Source organism: Phalaenopsis equestris, unplaced genomic scaffold (assembly GCF_001263595.1).
Source record: "Phalaenopsis equestris unplaced genomic scaffold, ASM126359v1 Scaffold000002, whole genome shotgun sequence".
Classification (NCBI taxonomy): Eukaryota; Viridiplantae; Streptophyta; class Magnoliopsida; order Asparagales; family Orchidaceae; genus Phalaenopsis; species Phalaenopsis equestris.
Genome location: NW_018164444.1, coordinates 52,417,125 through 52,439,625, shown reverse-complemented (window position 1 = coordinate 52,439,625; position 22,501 = coordinate 52,417,125). Strand labels below are relative to the sequence as shown.

Genomic DNA, 22,501 nt, shown 5'->3' with positions numbered 1-22,501 from the left:
TTATCAGGTAACTAAAGCGCAACCCAATTTTGCCTTGTCTCTGTCTCTAGTTCTAGGGAAGGAGTCAGCTAATAAATTGGTGATATGAGTGTCATTGCCAGTAATAACCAATGTATCATCTAATAAATTCCCGAGCACGAGTCTGCCTCCATTCTTCTTCTTCTACCTAGAATATACTTGTCTTTCTTCATCTGAAGATTGACTCGCCTGGTCAGTGGATTGGTCTAAAGTGTGTCGAACATGTGTAGGTTGTTGAACATTAGAAGCAACTACTTGTTGTATAAGCTGATATTTTATCGGATCAGGGGAGCGGAAGCATTCTCGTGTCCTTGTATGTAGGCTGTCCTTCTTAAAAAATAGTGAGTGGTATAAACACATTTGGATCTGTACCTGTAGTATGATGTTCTTCATCAGGAACTGCAGTGTTGGCAAGGGGGTGATCCATAGGCAAATTCTGTCTTATGGGAACTTCCTTCACAGATTAAGCAGATGTGTCCATAGCAATGAGGTTAGACCCCTCTTTGTTTGCTTGAGCTTTAGTTTTCAAGTTTGGATGAAGCCTGTGACATTTATCAAGTGTATGCTCAAACATCTTATAGTGGGAACAATAAAAAAGTTTATGTTCCATGACAATTGGTTGCCAATATCCATTGTGATTTGTGCCCAGCCAGACTTCAGTCATATCAGGTAAGATAATATCTAGCTTCATAGGACTCCAAGAATGTCTGGATAGGTTAAAGGTTGGCATATCTAGCTTCATAGGATCTCCAAGAATGACTTCAATAGAACAAAGAACCTGATGATTAAAGAAATTTATAGGAACTCCAAGTATGACCCCAATATAGTAGAAAACCTGATGATTAAAAAAATGTAGCTTGAGACCAGGTAAACTAAACCATACTGGTACAATAGGAGACTCATGATTTAGGTCAAAATAAGGAGACCACTTGAGTAACTTCATTGACTTACAATACTAAGATATTTTTTAAAGAAAATCCGAGCGTAGTCTTTAGCCACGGTTAACTGAATCAACACTTCTCTCATCAAGAGTCTCACTTTCCACTTGTCCACAAGTTTGAGATCGTCAAAACTCTTTCTAATAACTTCCATAGATGGGTGTCCCCACTGAAATTTCCCAATAAGAGCGAACTTGAATTTCTCAGTTAGAGTGAAATTTCTGAATCAGAGAAAAATAGTGCTGCTTTCCCACTCTTCCTGCTTATCTTCTTAAGAAAAGGGTAATCGCTCGTACCATCTCGACATTCCTTGTAGCTTGAGGGAAATACAATAGTAGATTCCGCAAGGTGATTACCCACCAGGTGGGCGAAAGAAGCTTTGTCAGGATCAACCAAAGAGGAAGGAAGCACCATAACGATGATCCTTCACTTCAGCCCGCAACAAAAGCAAAAGCTAGTGATGACGCAGCATGGGCGTAGCTCGATCGGGTCGTCGAACATGCAAAAACAATCGCAGGACGGAAGGCGTGTACTGGTCGAAAACAGAAACGCAAGTAGCACAGTCACAACTCGATCGGGTCGTCGAACCCGCGGAACAGGCAGATTCCGATCTCGATCGACCCTACAGCTCGTCGACGAAACAAGCGACGATGGAATAGAGGAGCGCACTCCCCTTCTTCTACGAGCATGGAATACAGGTAGCAGAGCTAGGGTTTCGCCGTGAGGCGAAACCTAGGAGAGCCTCGATGAGGAAGATAAGCGAGGCAGGACTTACATATATATATATATATATATGTATACATATATATATATATTTCAAAGGAAGTTGTATTTGAGTCCTGTGGGCCTCAAATATCGATTCCCCTTTGCGCTCGGGCACCTATGATGGGTTTTTTTTTGAAAACCCCATGGGCTGATATTATTGAAATAAAGAAGATACATAAAGGTTGTATGAGAGGGCCCAATAGAGACACCTTAGCCATACGATACCAAGTACAATAATATCCCAGCTAAAAGATACAGATAAACTCAAAAAATTAAAATTTGCAGAAAACGAGTAGCTGGGGAAGAACCGGTTTTAGTCATGCTTCTTTCTTAGTTTTAGGAGCGGAGCCAAATAACAAACTTTGAAGTGTCGTGTCATTGTCACGAGAAACCAAAGTATCATCCATTAAATTTCCAAGTTGGAGTGTTACCCCAACCTTCTTCCGCCGACAAGTGTAAACCTGTCATTCTTCATCGGAAAACTCACTCGTGTGATCATTGGTCTGATTTAGAAGCAGTAGAAGGAAAGACAGTCGTTGTCATATCGATAGGTTCCAGTGTATGTGAAGTGTGAATTGTCACCTCTGCACCCAATGCTTACTGAATAGGGACATTATCCGTTGTAGTATGGTCTCAGGAGAAGGGTTCCCAGGGGCAGACACCAACTTCTGTCTTGTGATGATTCCCTCCTCAGGTTCGCTGTCATCAGGTTTTTTAGGAGCGCGTTCAGGCACGTGAGGTGCACAAATATGTTCCTGATTTTGACTATTGGTTCTCAATTGTGGGTGTAATCTGAAACATATTTCCTGCGGGTGTCCAAACATCTTGCAGTGCTGACGGTAGTAAGGTTTTTGTTCCACAATGATTTTTTGCCAATAACCATTGTGAGTAGTGCCAAACTAGACTTCTTTTACATCTGGTAGTGTAATATCTCTTTCAATCAAAATTCTTGCAATAGAGGGTCTTGAGAAATGAATTGTGGATAAGTCTACCTGTAAAAGTTTTTCAAGGATAGTCCTAATTGCATATAAGATAGGTAGGTAAAAAAATTAAAGTTTGAGTTCAGGTAATGAGAACCAGACAGGTGCAATTGGGGGTTCTTGACTGTGATCAAAATCAGGGGTCCATTTGAGCAATTTCATATGTTTGCCCTCGATTGTCATGAATTTCTTTGAGAAAATCCTTGTGTAGTCTTCTTTTATACTCAGTTGTATCATAACATATTTTCTATCAAAATGACCCACCTGCCAAGCTCCAACTAGTTTGAAATCTTCAAAAACTATCCTGATAATTTCCATCTTAGGGCAACCTAATTAGAACTTTCCAATTAGAGTAAATTTGTATTTTTCAACATGAGTTGAAATTTCAGCGTCAGAGAAGAATATTGCTGGTTTGCCCGTCTTTTCCTCTACTTTCGTGATGAGATTTCAATCTCCATATACTGCAACATAATCATGTTACATCTGCGGGAATATTGGACTATTTGCGTGGTGGAAATGAGAGTTGTATTTGTAAACCACTATAACATAAGAGGGTTTGGCAGGGTTATCACAGGCGAGGGCGGCAGCGTAGGAAAGCCCTGAGGCCATTACCGCTGCCAGTGCTCACAAAAAATGCAAAGCCTATAGACTACGCATCGTCTCTGTCGCAGACAATTGTCGAGCAGCAAATTCTGTAGAGACCCACCAGATAGCTATGCCGCCAGACGAAACTGACGATGCGAGAAAAGCGAGGCATGACGGGTGTCGGCGCAGCTGTCGAACGCACCAGGTAGCTCTGCCGCCAGACGAAGCAGACGATGCGAGAACGCGAGGCACATCGACGACGCAAGTACTGATGACGAAGATGACGCCGATATTTTCCAAACCGAAGATGAAGGCGAGTTTTTCCCAAAAGGAAGGCGAAGGCGACACTAGACGCTAGGGTTTTCCATTAGGCGAAACCCTAGCAGAGCGGAACGATGACATATTTTATAAATAACTTAGGGGGCTTGAGTTTGGGGTTCACTCCACCGACTTCGTCGTGCTCGACGACGAAGAGTTTCGTGCCATAGGCTTCAGTATCCTGAAGACGAAGGGCTTCACTCCATCGGCTTCGTCGTTTCAGTTTCTGGCCGAGCGTTTCTCGCTGTCGTCTTCCTTTCTCTTTCTGAAACAGTCTCTCGTCACCCTGATACAAGGCGGGTTGCGTCATTTGCAAACTCTGGCCACAGTTTTCTTGCGTGCACTCCCTGCATGTCGAGAGGGCCTCGAGGCTCCATTCCTACTTCGTCGCCCTTGCCGGTGATAACCCCACTTGCGCCCCTATTTCGTGTATGTTCCCGCAGTGATACCACGATACTTTAGCACTAGGAGTTGACACTGGATTTCTTAAAAAGCCATCCTATAGAAATGGTAAGCTTGTAATCTTTCTCTCTGAGGCCGAGATCTCCATCTTAACTTCATCCTGCCTGCTGGTCTTAGTTGGTAAAGTTCCTCTATGGAAACCCCAAACTCAAGCTAATTCGAAAAGATTTGGAGCAAATGCGGCTGAAAGGGGAATGAAAGATTGATAAACTGGATGGTAAATTTATTCTTATTCAATTATTAGATGATCAAGACTATGCCCATTTATTTGCGAGAAGACTCGTTCAAATAAATAATTGTGTGATGAAAGTTTTAAAACGGACAATCGATTTTGACCCTCGCTGAACCTCCTATCATTCCTGTATGGCAGCGCTTCCCGGGTTTGAAGTTCCATCTCTTCAATGACGAGCTTCTCTTCTCCTTAGTTATGGTTTACAGTAAACTCCTCAAAACTGATATTCCTACAATTAGTCTGAGTCAGCCTTCTGAAGCAAAGTTTTGATTGAAAAATTTATTACTTTTTCTTTTCTGGGAGTGATCTGGATTGGCTCACAACACCAAAGTTTATGGCAGCGGGTGGAACTCAAACAAATTCCACTTTTCTGCACTCACTGCCATATGTTTGGACACTCTCACTCTCAATGTCATCATTTGCACCCTCATTTAAAACCTTAGAGTAAAAATGTTATTGGGCTCTTTGCCCCGACTCACACCTGTCCCTCCACCATCTCTGAGTGCATTCCACTGGCTATTGACACATTGCTTGAAGCACCATCAGCTCTCCCTCCCACTACCGAAGACCCCCCTTGACAATATTGTTTCTGTTTCTACGATTGACGTGTTGCCGGATGGTTCAGCTGGACACCCTACAACTTCAAACATTTTTTAAAACAATACTGACGGACCTTTACCTACAAAGAACAATGTTCGATCCGATAATCAAGAGAGCTTTGATGCTCCTCATCTTTAGGAAGCATCAGGTGCAGATGGGACAATTCATACTTCACATACTCTAGAACCTATTATTGTTGCAACGGTTGAATCTTTCTACTGCGGCTCTACCACCTCATAAGAACGAACAAGTTACTGTTAGTCAGGCGCAAGGGGCTCATCAGCTTATACATGCTCGACAATCTGTCGACCGACACACTGATCAGATGGATCAGTCTTTAGATGGGGAATGATATGTTTACACATCCAGGAGGAAGAAGAAGAACAGACATTGGTTACTTAGGGTAATGACACGAAATTCAACAATTTGTTAGTTGGCTCCCTTCCCAGAATTAGAGGCAGAGATAGGACTAAATTGGGTCGTTCGCTACTTACTTGGTTCTACGATTCGACAATTTTTGGTTTTTTGGGCTTACATGTATACTTTAACGTAAAGGTTATCACGACGTTTAGATAGTCATCGAAAATTTAGAATCTAACGTGAGAACTGAGATGAATAATTATATTTCTAAATTTTAGTAATTTTTTTAATTTAAAATATATGTTTGATTTCATGTATGCTCTACCTCAGTTAGAATCTTTTTTTTGTTAGATTTGAAAGATGCACATAAGATGCATGATATTAAAGAAATGCATAACGAGCATGATAGGAACGATGTGCATGAGATGTAAGATATAAGTGATATGTATATTATACAAATATTGATGATAGGAAGGATATGCACGATAAATAGTTGCACCTTAGAGTAAATATGAATGTTAATATATGCATGAAGATGTCTTAGAGAACAATATATGCTATAAATAACGAAACAACTTATATATGAATGTTTTTAGGTGCATATTTAAAGAAGTTTACTCTTGATGAAACCAACAGGGGATGCTAATGCACCCACGCTCCTAGAGGTTTTTCTATCACCCTAGAAAAATTGTGATGACTATATCACTAATCGCTGTGTTGACTGCATAATATCAGTCAATCACGAGTAGACAGAGCTTTCCACTTCAGATAATTGTGGTGTTTAAATGACTAATCGTTATGTCGATGGGATAATATCTGTGAGGTTAGGTAAAGACCTTTCCACTATAGACAATTGTGATATTTAAATGGCTAGCCACTGTTCCGAAGGGATAATATATAACAGGGGTGTGTTATGTTTTGTTGGCTGTGATCCTCAAACAAACAGATGTGTATGTAAATACTATAATGTAAAAATAAAGTTAAAGTTATTGCATATATAAGTTTAGATTATTTTTTCATTGAATAAATTGATACATGCATTAGTATATTCAAAGATTTCTTATAAAAATATGAAAGATTAACATACTCTAAGATTTCTAATAAAGATGAAAAATCAACATATATATTGATTTCTTTTTCTTTGGTTATTAGAGCTTAGAAGTGTGATTACTCTTAAGTTATCTTTAGATAACTCGTTATTTTGTCTAAATATTTTTTCAGGTTTTAAGTTTTTAAACAAGATAAATAAAAGAGGAGCAAATATATATAGAATGTGAGAATAGCAAACAAAAAAGTACAAATTATTTCTTGTTAAGTAAATTATTTTTTAAGCCTCTATTTCATGAATATTTGAATATTAAACTGTTAGTGATGGAAATAGAATTGCAGAGTTGATTTTTACTTCCTAACCATCAGTTCCCATCCTGTTTAATTCCAAGCCACGGGTCGAGTCGTGCAACCTATTATATTCACTTTTCTTCGTTTCTCCCCAACCCTTCCTAAACTTGTTAAATGGACTCACCTGAGAGTTGGTTTGACAGTCTTGTGGTTATTCCCATAATGCTACAACAACAGGGAACACATGAAATGCTTTAATTTATGGAAAACATTAAAATGTAAATGTAAATAAGGAAAGGAATGTCAACAATATTGTAAAAGAGGGTTTCCTGCTCCAAACGCTTTTCCCGGAGACTTGAATCGCGGCTTGCGGCTCCCTGCGGGTTACACGACTACACGTACTACAGTGTCGCTATTGCAGAACCTCCAGGTGTGCGAACTCGAAGTAATCAGAGAGGAAAAATCAGAGGAATGAGGCATTTATTTAAGATCCACTTATTTCCCCTACCCTTTGATCCATCAGATCGATGCATGCACAATTAAGTGTGAGGAGTGTTGGCTTGGAACAATGAATGAGATTAACGTAAGAGATTAGGATTAATTAAGGTATTAGTTAAGCTTATAACTTCAAAATTCCATAACTTCACATTTGCGTATAATTCATACAAGGTCTATTTTATCAAATTGATCAATTTGACATTTAAAATTTTATAAAATTGACATGATCAAATTCCAAGGAATGTGAAATTTGGGGTATATTTATAATTGTTGGAATGTTTAACTGTTTTCTTCTAATTGAGTGTTGCAACTCTCTTCTCCTTAAAAAAATTTTTCTCGAAATTTTTAGATTTACTTGAACAAAATGGGATATTTCTGTTATATTTTTTTTTTGTTTCATATGTAGCTTCTTTCTCAGGCCTGTGCTTTCATTTTATCTTGACAAAAATAAATTATCTGTTCAACTTCTTAATATTATTTTATAATATTTTTTTAGGCTCTTCATTGTAGGTTAAATCCTTTTGCATGTCAATATTTTCGTGTGAAATTCTCTAATCTAAATTTGAAGCCCATTTCCTTAACATATAAATGTGAAACACTTCATGTATATCTAACATATCAACAGTTACAGCTAGCCTATAAGCAACTAGACCAATTCTTTCTACGATTTTAATAGGACAGATATATCTAGGACTCAACTTGTTTCCTTGACTTGATCTGGTTATAACTTTCATTGAACTGAATTTTAGGAACACAATTGCCAACCTTAAATTCCATTGTTCTTTGCTTTAGGTCATAATATTTTTGTTATCGGTCCTGTGCAACATTCAATTTATCTTTTGATTAATTTGATTTAATGTGGCTTCATCAAGTAACTCGACACCAAACATTTGACGTTCGTTCACTTCAACCCAACTTAGTGGAATTTTATATTTCTTGCTACACAATATTTCATATGAAGTCATTTTGATACTAAATTGATAACTATTATTCTAGGAAAATTCGATCTTTGGATCGTGATCCTTCCAACAGGTTCCAAAGTCGAGAAAAAAAAGCCCCACAAATCCTCCAACATCTACATTGTTCATTCTGATTGTGTGTTGGTTTGTGGATGAAATATTGTGCTAAGATATAAATGTGTACCCAAGCATTGTTGAGTGTCTTTCAGCTACCTGGACATGAATCTTTCATTTCTATCAGAAAAAAAAACTTTCGGAGCACCATGCAATTCGATAATTTCTTTTACATACAATTTAACAAACTTTTTAATTGAGTTTGTCTGTCGCATTGACAAGCGATGAGTTGATTTTGTTAGCATTTTAATAATGACCCAAATACTATCGTGACTCTGGATCTGCGCTACCCGGTTTGGTGGAAATCAATTCTCTGTTATTATATTTCTCTTACTAATAGTTTAATATTCAATTATTCATGAAAGTGCCACTAAAGAAAAAAATTTAATTAGCAAGTTGATCTCGCCTTTTATACACATTTATTCCTCTTCTATTCATCTTGTTCAAAAACTTAAACCCTAAAAAAATATTAAAACAACATCATGAGTTATTTAAAGGTAACACGAGTAATCACACTTCTAAACTAGAATAACCTAAAGAAAAAAAAAATCAATATCCATACTATTCTTTCATCTCTATAAGTGCTTATGTAATATGCTAATTTTCTATATTTTTGTAGGAAATATTTGAATATAGTAATGAGTGTATCAATGACCTTTACTTAATGAAAAAATTCTAGACTTCTATATGTTTTTATTTTAATTTTACTTTTATTTTATACTCTTTACATACATTTTTCTGCTTGAGGATCTCCGTCAACAATACCCCATGCCCTTGACAGATATTGTCCCATCCACACAGTAATTGTCAATCTAAATATCATAATTTTCTGGGGTGGAAAGACCCTTACCTTCCCCTCTCCAATATTATATTATCAGCACAACGGTTAGCGATGTAAATATCACAATTGTCTTGGGTGGTAAGTTTTGTCTTCTCGCCCCTGGTGGATATTTTTTCTTCAACACAGCGGTTAGCAATCTAAACATCACAATTATGTGTAATGATAGAAAAACTATGTGCTCTGGTACACTGATATCCTCTGTTTGTACCATCAGAGGGTGAACTCCTCTGAACATGCACATACAAGTATTTATATATAAACTATTTCTTTCTTGATATTATACATTATTCTGAAACATCTTTATACATGTACTAACAAACATACTTACTTTATCGTGCAACTAATCATCATACATATCATATGTTTCTTTTATGTCATTCATATCTCTTATCTCATGTATCTCTTATATTATACATATCTTTTATGTCATTTGTTTCTTTTATCTCATGCATATTTCTTATATCATGTACATCTTTCATGTCATTTGTATCTTTTATGTTATGCATATTTCTTATATAATGCACATTTTTTCCTATTGTGCTCACATGCATATCTATTTTGTTTAACAATTTTGAAGGATCTAACTAAACCAGAGCATAAATGGAGTCAAACATACATCTTGAAATAAACAATATTACTGAAATTTAAAAATATAATTACTCACCTCAATTGTCACGTTAGGTTCTTAATTTTCGGTAACTAGCTTCCACACTTTAACCAAATTATTATTCTTAAGTTTGCATATGATTAATTTATCTTAATTTTTATAGAGTTGCCATACAACTGGATTCCACACATTTGCCTCGAACATGCCGCCTCTAATAAACAACTTAGAATTTTTAAATATCTAAGGATTTCATAATATCTTGGCTCGGAAAGTGATTTAGCCCAAAACATAACTCATTAGCCTAAATGTACCTTAAACAACTTTTACGACAACCTGCCCTTCACCAAAACTATCAAATATTTTTTACTTATATTCTTATCACCTTAAGACTTCTCCTATCTTCATTGACATCTCATTAAAGACCCTTACAGAGGTTCACAAATCAAGTTTTTATGACTTTCGACACAGCCTCGTCTCTGCTTCGGCAATCGGAAACAAGACGCATGATTCGTGGCAAATCTCAAAATTTAAGTGTGAGAAAGGAAAATATATCTCAGATAGCGTGAATGAGAGTTTCAAACCATTAGAATTCATCCCCTAAGCCTGAAAAGAGAGCTACGGCTCTCAACGGGTCGCTCACCCGCTTCAGATCGTGATTCTACTGCTGTGGAGAATCACGTAGCTTCCGAGAGGAGAAGAAATTGGGAGAGGCCTCTCGAGCGGACGAAATCGAGAAGTGGGATAGGAATTCAAAGATTCTGGAGAGAACCCCCCCCCCCCCCCCCCCCCAGTTAACGCCAAACAAGGGTAAATATCGCAAGGGTAGGTTGGTTGGGAACAATAATGCGGGATGGAGGGATGATTTATGGCTAATTAGATTTAATTCAACTTATAACTTTTGATTTTTATATCTTTCAATCTATTCATAATTCAAATATAGTGTTTTATATTGAATTGATTACTTTGACGTGTAGAATTTTATAAAATTGATTCGATTGAAATCTGAATGATGTAAAATTTGGTGTATATTTTAAAGTTGTTAAATTTTTTACCTCGTTTCTTTAAGTCAGTTATTATAGAATCTAGGAAAAATTCATATTAATTTCGTATCATTTTCATTTAGGTATAGACAATGATTGCAGTAATCCACTGAGTCTCTGATGCTCGGCCTTTATAGTCTGACACATCTGATATTTTGACACATTGTACAACATCATTCTTCATATATGGTCATCATAATATCAATTTCAAATCCTTGTACATTTTGATGTTGTCTAGATGAATGTGTAGCCTGAATGTTTAGCTTCATGTATGATTTTCTATTTCAAATCAAAATCAGTATGTGCCCATATTTTTGATAATATCAATTTCATCAATAGTCATATCTGACCTCATTTTTTATTGAAGTTGTTTTAGGAGTTTGAGATATTCATTGTTAACTTTCTGAGCTACCTTGATTCTATCTATCAGAATTGGTTGTTTGATCAACTGATTTCAATACACACTATCTCTTTGTCTTCTGAATTCCAACTACAAGACATCTATTTTTTAATCAATTACAACTCTTGAGTAATGATTCAATTTGCACTATATGTGGATTTTAAGTATCAACAATTATATTTGCTCGACCAAGGCAATATTGTATGACCCGGTTGTAGTCCTTTATAAGCTCTAGCCATCTTCTTTGTCTCAGGATCTAAAACTATGCCAAAAACTCAAAGCATCTACAACTAAAACTACATAAGCACGAATTGGAACGATGCCAAGAACTCCACCCATGAAGCATGTCGACCTTTCTGCTTGTTCTGACCCATTCAAGAATGTCAACACCTCATGATCCATAAATAAAGCAAACTCACTCGCCCGTATGTAGTAACTCCAGTGACTAAGAGATCTCACGATCGCATAGACCTCTTTGTCGTATGTTGAATACTTCCTCCTAGACTCATTCAATTTCTCACTAAAAAATGCTGTGGGGTGGCTTCTCTAGCTCAACATTGCTCCGATCTCCACATTGGAGGTGCACACTCCACCTCGAACAACTGGTTGAAGTCCGGTAATGCTAGTGCTGGTGCTTAAGTCACATTCTCCTTAAGAGTATCAAAACTGGACTGAACCGCATCCGTCCACTGAAAGTTCTCTGTTTTTCAGAGTTTTGTTAAGAGAGTCGTGATGGTGCTGAAGCTTTTGATGAATCTCCTATAGAATGATGCCAGCCCCAAAAAAATCATCTCAACACGGTAAAAAACTCTAGAGGTGTCCAACTCACGATGAGCTCGATCTTTGTGAGATCCATCTGAGTGCCTGCACTAGACACAATTTAGCCCCAAAAGCATACTTGTGTTGTCAAGAAGTAAGACTTTTTGGATGGGCTTATAGTTTCTCCAATTGCAAAACCTCAAATGAAAGGTCGTGCTCAGGCGATGCTAGTGCTTCTTTTTAGATATGTTATATACAAGATATCATCAAAGTATACCTCTACAAACTTTTCGAGGCGAGCCCAGAACATTTGATTCATCAACCTCATGAGCATGTTGGGCTAGTTGGACAACCTGAACTGCATGACTGTCCACTCATATAATATTTCGGGTCTTGAAAATAGTCTTCCGCTCGTCCCCTAGTCTCATCTTGATTTGGTAATATTTGTTGTATAAGTTGATCTTAGGAAAGACAATGGCTCCATGCTAACGATCCAAGAGGTCATCCAAGGGAGGTACAGGGAACATATATTTGATGGTGATCTTGCTGATAGCTCGATTATGAGTGTACATTCTCCACAATCCGATCTTAAGCACCATCAAGTTGGAGACAATACACGGGCTGGTACACTCTCTCACCAAGCCCCTCGCAACAACATCATGTACATGTTGTAATTTTTCATACTCTACAGGTCTCAATCTATAGGTAGGTTTGTTTGGCAACACTGATACAATGATGAGATCAATGTCATGATGAATGTCCCTCAATGATGGCAATTCTTTTGGAAGGTTGTCCGTCATCAGGACAAAATCAGCTTGCAGTGGTTGTATAGACTCTGGTATCTCATTTGAAGACTAAAGTCATTGCCATTGAAGCTTCTTGTACCAACTGCATAATGGTGGTTCATGGTACTACAATCTCCTTTATGATGTCTATTCTTCTTGAGTCCCTAACGGGCAAAAGAACTGCGTGTCTCCCATCCTTCCTGAATCAATAAATGTTCTTGAACTCATCATGCTAGACTTACGGTCAAACTGCTACAACCTACCTAATAAAATATGGAAAACGTCCATCGATACCGCGTCGCACCACACTTGCTCCTTTAGTTGATCTCCAATGGAAAACTCAACCAAGTATTTTTGATTGATATGTATCTCATTTCCCTTTTTTATCTAGGTAAGGGATATGTTAGGATGCTTTTGTGTGGCCAAATCTAATTTCTTCACCACCAGAGTGGATGTCTCATTCTTGCAACTCCCACCATCAATACTCAGGTTGCAGGCCTTCCCTCTTACGGTACACTTGATCCAGAAAATGCTATGCCTTAGCACGAATGATTCTTGTCTGGCTTAGTCAATAGGACCTTCCTTATTACAAGCATTCTCCCTCATCTCCCTGGAGTTGAAGTTCGTCCTCCTGACCCTCCTATTTTTTCTCCTCTCTCTCTCGACGACACCTTGCTCGATGAAAGAAAAAACTAGGCTCGTAGGGTAGTTGGAGGCTATGTGTTCGTAGTCGTGACATCTAAAACATCTCCTGACAGGAGTTGTACTAGGCAAATTACTCTTCTCTGGTTTATTTCCACTTAGATTTGTCTTGCCACTTAACTGCCTGGTCTTCCTAACTCCTCTTGATGCACCATTGTTGGTAGCTGGAGGTGTTGTGGATGTTTGAAGGAGGGCAGCTGCCTGTTTTGTTTCTATTGTTTCTCTACCTTTAAGGCTAAGGTCTGGACATCTCCCAGTGACCAATAGGGTTGCAGTTGCATAATTTTAATGATAACTAGCTTCTGGTCTCCCAAATATCAGGCAATAATCTGTTTCTCTTGCTCGACCAACTCACATTTCTTATGAAGCTGGTCAAACTGTTTCATAAACTTTTCAGCTGATAGGTCGTTCTGTTTTAAATGATGGAGTCTCATAAATATATCTTGATGGTAGTGATGAGGTAAGTATTTCTGCTGCATCTCCTTCCTTATCTTGTCCCATTTGGTAATTTTGTTACTTCTTGCCTTTTTTGCCTAAGTAATTTTCCCACCATATGGAAGCACACTTTTTCAATTTGATGGCCAGGAGCTTCACCTTTTGGTCTTCTGCACTTCTTTGTACACAAAGATTCTCTCAATTGACTGCAACCATTCTATGAAATTATTTGGATCCATTCCTCCTTTGAACTCTGATAGATTCACATTCATTTTGAAATTTCTACCCTATATACGCTGCCTCCTCTCTTGGCTTTCTTTAGTACTGAATTTTGAAGCATTATGGCTAGTCTTCATTACTGATGCCCTCATTATGGAAGGGGTTCTCATTCTTTTCTATTTCTTCTCTTCGACTTGTTGTATTACAATCAAGGGTAATTTCCTCTTAGGCCCCATAATCAATCTTTGTAAGCCTTTGCTGAAGTCGACGGATTTCTCATTGCATCTCATTTTGAGTAAGTTCTGACATGTGTCTCCTTGGTGATATGGTTAGGTTTTGGATGTTGGAGAGGGTATGTGAATGAAAACAAAATGGATTTTTTGGTGTGTGGGAAAGGTAGGTTTGGGTTTTGGAGAGTGTTAAAAACTTTGAGATAAGACTAGGGTTAGGCTAGTTTTGATACCAAATGAGACTGGAGTTAATCCAAAACTCAATAGGGGAAGCAAATATTATTACACAAAAGCAACAATGATTACAATCAATGGCACTTGAAATAAGAAAAATACGGCATGAACACAAAAGACCCTCTAGTTTGAGGTGGGAAGGCGGGGGCTAGGGAAGTAGCAGTTGAAGGGCTATCTAGCGGTGGGAGGCTAAGCAGCGGTGAGGAGTGTTGGGAAGGGCGACAACAGGCTGGGCGTGGCACAGAAGTGGTGGCAATAAGCAGGGAGGGCGTTGGAAGGGGTGGCAACAACAAGGAAGGTGCAGGGAGGGAGGGGCAACAGGTAGGATTAGTGCATGGATGGCAGTAGTAGTGAAGAAGGTGCAAGGAGGATGCGGCAGCAGGGAGGAGAAGCACGGAGAGGGCAACATCAAGCAGGCATAAGGAACAGGGTAAGAAATATACGGAGATATCAACCACCTTAGAGCAGAATATGTTGGAGCACCACCTCTCATCGGGTCCACCTTAGCAAGGGAAGAGACACTGCCTTGGAGCATCAATTCAGCCTTTCTAAATTTCTCTTAGATTTCTTTTTTGCATTAAATGTTTGCTTAATCATATGACATTTTTACAATCCCAACATGATAAAAAGGATGAATTTACAAGAGTGGGATTAACCTGTATTTAGACATAATATTTCCTTTTTTGATGTAACATGTTGAAAATTTTAAATTATCTCACAATGAAAGAAACCTGATTTATGCTAACTATTTCTTTATTTATAGGAAAGAGTACCACAACAGCAATGCTCTCGTATGTTCTAAATGCTATGGGGGATGATCTTATTGCAGTTATTGGAGCTAATGTTCCACAAGTATGTTCTTCATGCCTACTTATAATCTTGCACTTCCATTTTTCTTTTCTCCTTCTAACATTTTTTGAGATTGTGATAATTTCTCTTTTATGAATTCACTTTAGTAATGTCTAGATAAAATGATATCAAATTAGTAAGGCGTACCAATAATTTTAGCACCATTGCCATATTTTGAAATAATTCCCAATTGTTATTATAATATATGATTATGTTAAGAGTAAAAGCTCAAAATAGTCCCCTGATTATCAAGAACTGTATAATTTAATTCCAGAGTTTAGAATGGTCATAAATCATCTTTTCCGTTAAATTTAACAGTGGCATGCATGAATTTGAAGGGTATTTTTATCTTTTATGTAATTATTTAAAATTTATTTGATTTGTATATACATCTCTTTTTTTATTTCTTGTTGAAAAATTATAATTTTTAATTTACATTAATAAAACTCAAATTTATATAGAAACCACATAAATTTTGAATAATTACATAAAAGGCGAAAGTACCCTTCAATTCATGTAGACCACCATTAAATTTAACGGACAATTTAATTTAGGACCAATATGGAGCAACTTTTAATAACTTGGGACTAATATAAAGCACTCTGTAACTTCGTAACTAAATTGGACACCTCTTACTATTTGGAGGACTATTTTGGCCTTTTACTCATTATGTTAACTAAAAGTTTTTCAACCAATCAGGGATGAATTTCTTACATCTTTTTCTATCGAAGACATTTAAGTGATCTTCATTGAGGAAGATATGATAATTAATTTCACAACTATTGAACTGGTTTACATAACGACATATTAAAATAAGGGAATATGTATATTAAATCTCGGCATATAAATTTTATTTATCATCCAAACTATTTTCACAATTCATTCTTAGTTGAAGCAAGTTGATGATAACCACTAGTAGCTACTTTTGTTTATTTGTTTTCCTCCTTTAGAGATGTTGTTTCTCTAGTTTCTTATATAATCACTTTGAGAAAATTTCAAACAAAAGGTTCCCAAAGCTCATGTTTATTTAAAGTAGGCTTTGACAAAAAAAAATCGTGCCATAATATTAGGCTATTTTGAGCAGAGTGGTATTAAATCAACTACACGAACGGGGATATTTGATAACTATCATGGGTGCTACTTACTACACTAGATTTCCTTAAATTTTTTAACTATTCCTCTCTATGATGTATGGACATTGATATGGGACACAAAACAAAAAAGATTTGGCATGCTCTATACACAATGTTCTATTTTATTAAAGGACGTTTACGTACATACCCCCAATTCTTATGTATTTACATTTCTAACACCTAAACTTTACTTTTTACATTTATACCACCCAAATCATTCATATCAAATGAAATATACCATCACCATAACTTCTAAAAGTGAAATACGTCTTTTCATACATAGATAAAGTGGTATGTATGTAAAGGGTGAAGTTTAGATTTTAGATAAGTAAATACATAAGAATTGAGTGGTATGTATGTAAATCTATTATTAATTATTGATAGAAATATTATAATCAAAACAGTTGGTATTTCTTTTTTTTAATAAAGTACCGCACCGTAAAATAAAATATCATACTGTTTTATGCAAGCCACTTACTTTGCCTTCGCGGTGGAAAGCTTTGTCTTTTGTCCAAGAGGTCTTAGGTTTAAGGCTTTGCATAAGTTGTGCGAGTGCTTTTACGTTGTGTGGGGAAAAAAATAGATAAAAAAAATTCACTCTCGGCTAGTTGTTTGTGTTCAATTTAATCTCAGGGTGTCATATTTCTCTAATTTAGTCCATTGACTATAAAAAATTAATTTAAATTATTCTTGCAAGGAATAAAATTGAAACAATTTTGTATAATTAAGTCTAAATTAAGTTTAATTTTGTTTCATAATTTCTATAAGATAGACCATTTTTTGATAAATTTTGTATAACCAAGGGCTCGAATTGGAGAAATGTGATATTTTGTGACTAAATTGGATATATACAAATACTTAGAAGAATTATTTTTGTCGCAAACGGGCCTCGAGCTTGAATTAACCAAAGCGGCTACAGACGGTTGAATGGTGAGAACTAATTTTTTTTATATTCATTTTCCATTTAGCGAATGGAAGAACTACTAATCAAATTAAATTTAAAAAAATATATTTAAATTTACCTCGTTACTGATTGTTCGCGTCTTTTATAAACATTATTATTTTTTTCACTCATCCTTTAAACACTTAATTATACCTGAAAAATTAGATTGAATCAACGATGAGATATTCAAGTTTAGTGAATACTCACACTCCTAAACTGTTGTAATACAAGAGAAAAGAAAAAGAATATACATGTCAGTTAAGCTTTTAATAAATCAATACAACTATTTGATGTTCGATGGATCTTATCAATAATATATCAATATTATTTTGTACAACCATCACAGGAGCATGTTCTAAAAAATTATTTTGATAGTTAGATCACTAATCGGCGTGTCCATGGGATAATATCGGCTAGGAGAGAGTGGACCGGAGCTTACCTTCCGAAATAATTGTGATGTTTACGTTGCTAACTGCTGTGTCGACGAGATAAAATCGGTTAGGGTCAGGTAAAGGTTTTTCCACCCTAGCTAATGGTGATGTGTAAGTCGCTAACTGTCGTGCTAGCGGGAGCTGATGAGACAATATAAACCAAGAGTGTGTTAGGTTTATTGACGACGTTCCTCACAGAAATAGATATATATATATATATATATAATATAAAGTAAAAGTAAAGTTAAGATAATTTCATATAAAAGATTAGTGTATGTTATTTAAGAAAAGGTCATTGATGCATTATTAGCATATATAATATTGCTTATAAACATATCTCAGATTGCTTATAAACATATATCAGAGTACTTATAAACATAAAATATCGGCATGCTGTATGATTTCTTATAGAAACATTCATATTGTACTCTTTTTTGTGGATTATTGTAAATTAGTAGTATGATTACTCTTGGATTAAATTTAGATAACTTATTATGTTGCTTTAATATTATTTTTAGGTTTTAAACATCTAAGAGTTTATTCGTTAACCCATCAGGAGTTGGACGAGCATGTTGTATTCCTTAACCCATCAGGAGTTGGACGAGCATGTTGTCACTAATGTTGATGCATAGAGTTTGATATGTTTCAGTTATCATTTGACAAGAAACAGATTTTTGTAATCACTTTTGTTTCATCTTCATAGTTGATGTGAAGTTGATGAATTTCAAGAACAGTTTTATAAGGAGAGGAAATTGTAATAATGAATTTTTGAAAATTTTGATAAAATTTTTGACGACATAAAATATTCCTCAATTTTTGGATTCGCCAAATTTGAATTGAAATAATTTAATAAAATTCTACGCGTTAAATCGAACTATAAAACATCATATGTAAATTATGAATGGTTTGAGAGATATAAAATGTTGAAGTTATAAGTTTAATTCATTTAATTAATTAAATTATTTTCCTAATCCTCAGTACTGTGGCCCACCGAATTATGCCTCTGTTATTCCTTTCGTGCGGCCAAATGAGTTTAGAGCTTCAATTTCTCCTTCCAAATTCTTTCTCTTCTCTATTGTGATCCCAATTCTCCTCCTTCACATGACTGTTGTTGCTGCTCCGGAGAACTAGAGCTCGCGACCCTTGCAACAGTGCAAGTGCCGCAAACTAGCAGGGAGGCGAACGACACGAAGGAAGTTGCAGGATCAAGTATAGGGCTCCGGGGCAATTTTTGTTAGTGTGAATCTCTTTTTCACGACATTTGAGGTAATTCTTTTTTTCCTCACACTTTTATTTTGAGATTTAGCTCATTTTTTGTGCATTGTTCGATTCTGGTAGTCGTCGGAAGTGTTGATTGTGTCAGAAGCGTCGAAAGCCTTTTGCGAGCTCTCATAACGATTCTAACATGATATTTGCATAGGAGAGGTGTGGTTGGAGGTGCTAGAAAGTGAGTTTGGCAGCTTTGAGAAGGCAGATTCGTGCTGAGAAGCTTATTTAGAGGTAAGAATGTTAATTTTTAGGTTTAATTACTTTATGAGCCAAAAATGTATAAAATGCTAAGACCTTTATAAATTTCAGGTTATTTACCTAAGGCGGGAAATTCGAGGCAAGTGTGTAGAAGAGATATGACAGCTCTTTAAATTTCAGATAACATAACCATATGCTAATTTATGAAAAATAATTCAATTTCTATGTTACACGGACACTCCTAATTACGGTGTCATGCAGAGCACTAATACGGCTCCGACACAACTGAGACTCATATCGGACATGACGCAGAAGTGTCTGAATTAAATAATATTAAAAGAAAATTGGGGACATGCGTGTTCGGCACAATTCTTAAATTAATGAATAAAAAAATTTCTGCAAGATTTAAAATAGAAAAATATAATATTTAGGAATGTTTTGCATACATACTACTCAATTATTATGTACTTACGTATCTAACATCAAAATTTTAATTTTTTCATTATTCACCTTACATATGTATAAAAATTAAAAAAAAATTCATTTGATTTGATTTATATATTTAGATTTAATATAAGATAGTTGGGTGTTATAAATGTAAAAATCAAATTTTAGGTGTAAGATATATAAATACATAATAATCTGATGGTGTGTATGTAAACACTTGAAAATTTACTGTAAATACCTCTCATTTATTAATTTATTACTTATTAGTTATTAGTTAGTAGTTATTATTTAATACCTATTAGCTTTTATCTTTTATTTTTTAATGTTTTGGCTTTTGAGGTACAAGGTCCAACCGACAACCGTCTTCCTCGTTTCTACCTCTTTCCTTCGATTTGCCTCGGCATCGAGGTCTCGCCATTGAGAGCCTTGCTAGGGTTTTGGTGCTTCATTTATTAACTTTTCTTTTTTATTTATTTAATATATACATATATTTTTAATAATTTTATTACAACTACGTGTCATGTCCTTGTCCTATTTTTTCAATAATATGTGTGTCCCGTGTCCGTGCCGTGTCATTTCCATCACTATGTCCGTGTCCGTGCAACATAATTCAATTCACAGAAATCAAATGAATCTTAAAATTTAATATTATGTTTTATAGGCTACTGCGCTTAATAGAAAGGTTATCCAACGTCTCACTAATTACTCAAGATTGAGAAACTAGCATGGCAATCGCGGTGAGTAATTGTATTTTTAAATTTCAGTAATTTTCTTTATTTCAGAATGTATGTTTGACACTATTTATGCTCTAGTTTAGTTAGATTTTTTATATTGGTAGATGGAAAATATATGCATGCCAGAAAAGATATTCAAGATATGCATGAAAAAAATATAGAAGATGCATGATATGTATGATACAAATGATATGTATGTTAAACATGTAAGATAGACATGTAGGAAAGATATAAATAAGATATATGCATGAGATAGATCTATGAATGATATAAAAGATATGCATGATGAATAATTGCATGACAGAGAAGTATGCATGTTAGTAATTGCTTTGAAATATTTCAGAATAATGTATGTATGAATAATGAAATAACTTTTATGTGAATGTTTGTATGTGCATGTTCAGATGAAGAGTTCACCCCCGAATGCTACAGACATGGGACACCAGTGTATCCTTGCCCATAGAGTTTTTCTGCCACCCAAGACAATTGTGATGGTTAGGTCACTAACCCCTGTTCCGACATGATAATATCAGCCGAGGGTGAGTAGATCAGAGCTTTCCTCCCCAACCAATTGTGATGTTTAGATTGCTAACCGCTGTGTCACGGTGAGGGTTGGTAAGGGTCTTTCCATCTTAGACAATTACGACACGTAGATTGCTAACCGCTGTGTTGATGGGAGCCGACGATGCAATATCGGCCAAGGGTGGGTTAGGTTTGTTGACAGTGATCCTCACAGAGACAGATGCGTATGTAAAGTATAAAGTAAAAGTAAAGCTAAGATAAATGCATATAAAAGATTAGCGTATGTTCATTTAAAAAAGGTCATTGATCCATGTATTAGCATATATAATTTTGCTTCTAAACATATATTAGATTGCTTATAAATAAGTACGAAAGACTTGCATATTATACGATTTCTTATAGACACACATACATATTATACTCTTTTCCTTAGATTACTGTAGTTTCGTAGTGTGATTACTCTTGGGTTATCCTTAGATAACTCATTAGGTTGCTTTAATATTATTTTTAGGTTTTAAACATTTAAATAAGATGAATAGAAGAGGAACAAATACATAGAGGCGGCGAGAACAACTACTAGAAAGGAAATATAATTGCGTTAACATCTTTAACATCTAAATCCTTTTGTCTTTGTATATACATGTTAGTTATGTGGTATGTATGCAAATCACCAAAATTGGGAGATTTACTCATTTCTAACACTTAAATCTGTAAAATTTCTGTCTCGTGGGTTGCTTTCATCTATTCTTGCATAATTTACAATTGAGCTCCCCCGCTCCTTGTTGGATTAGAATTCACCCTTTTATTGGTATATTTTATCTCACTTTCTGTTGATGCTCTATTTAGCAGAAAACTACGGTATTATCAATCAGTTATCTGACGAGATGTGCTTGATTTTTTTCTTATAGTTCTTCCATCACTTTTATTTGTCAGCATTTTGATATTGTTTCTTCCTTCAGCTTTCAGAAGGAAATATAATTCCTGGGAATGGTCCTAATTTTGTCCTGGAGGTATGATGTTCCTGATACTGCATAATTGAATAGGCAACCGTGTTTCCTTTGGTACTTCTGTGTCCAATATCCTTGAGTTTAATAGCCTGTATGTAATGATATACAGTTCAAAATTTTGCTTCTTTGGTATGACATTCCATTATCCTTTTATGTGTATATGTATTTCTCATTATTATTTTAATTTTCTCAATTGGCATGCTGATTCTAGCATTCACTGGCAACATAATTTGGTTGTTTCAACCTGCACACATTTCTACTATTTTACATAGAAGTCGTTAACTGATGTTTACAGTTGTTATCACACAGGCTGATGAATATGATTGTTGTTTTCTTGGGTTATCACCTTCTATTGCGGTTGTAACCAATGTGGAGTGGGAGCATGTTGATTTATTTGATGATGAGGTTTGTATCGAAGATTGATGACGAGCATAACTATTTAGAACTATATTTATTAATTGCAGTTATTCAAATCAAACTTGAGGAGTTTGCTTGCAAACTCGCTGTTTTATTTTCAAGTTTGATAGTTCATACCATGTTGTCCTTTTT

At 35.8% G+C, this 22,501-nt stretch overlaps 1 protein-coding gene across 2 annotated transcripts in view; it reads left to right on the top strand.

The window, feature by feature from the left end:
• Positions 1 to 22,501, top strand: part of LOC110039368 (UDP-N-acetylmuramate--L-alanine ligase-like) — a 109,790-nt gene that overhangs the window by 59,342 nt on the left and 27,947 nt on the right. For both annotated transcript variants that reach the window (XM_020744402.1, XM_020744401.1), the window contains 3 exons: positions 15,183 to 15,271; positions 21,905 to 21,955; positions 22,262 to 22,357. In XM_020744402.1, coding sequence (XP_020600061.1) covers positions 15,183 to 15,271; positions 21,905 to 21,955; positions 22,262 to 22,357 — 236 coding nt within the window. The remainder of the gene's footprint in view (positions 1 to 15,182; positions 15,272 to 21,904; positions 21,956 to 22,261; positions 22,358 to 22,501) is intronic.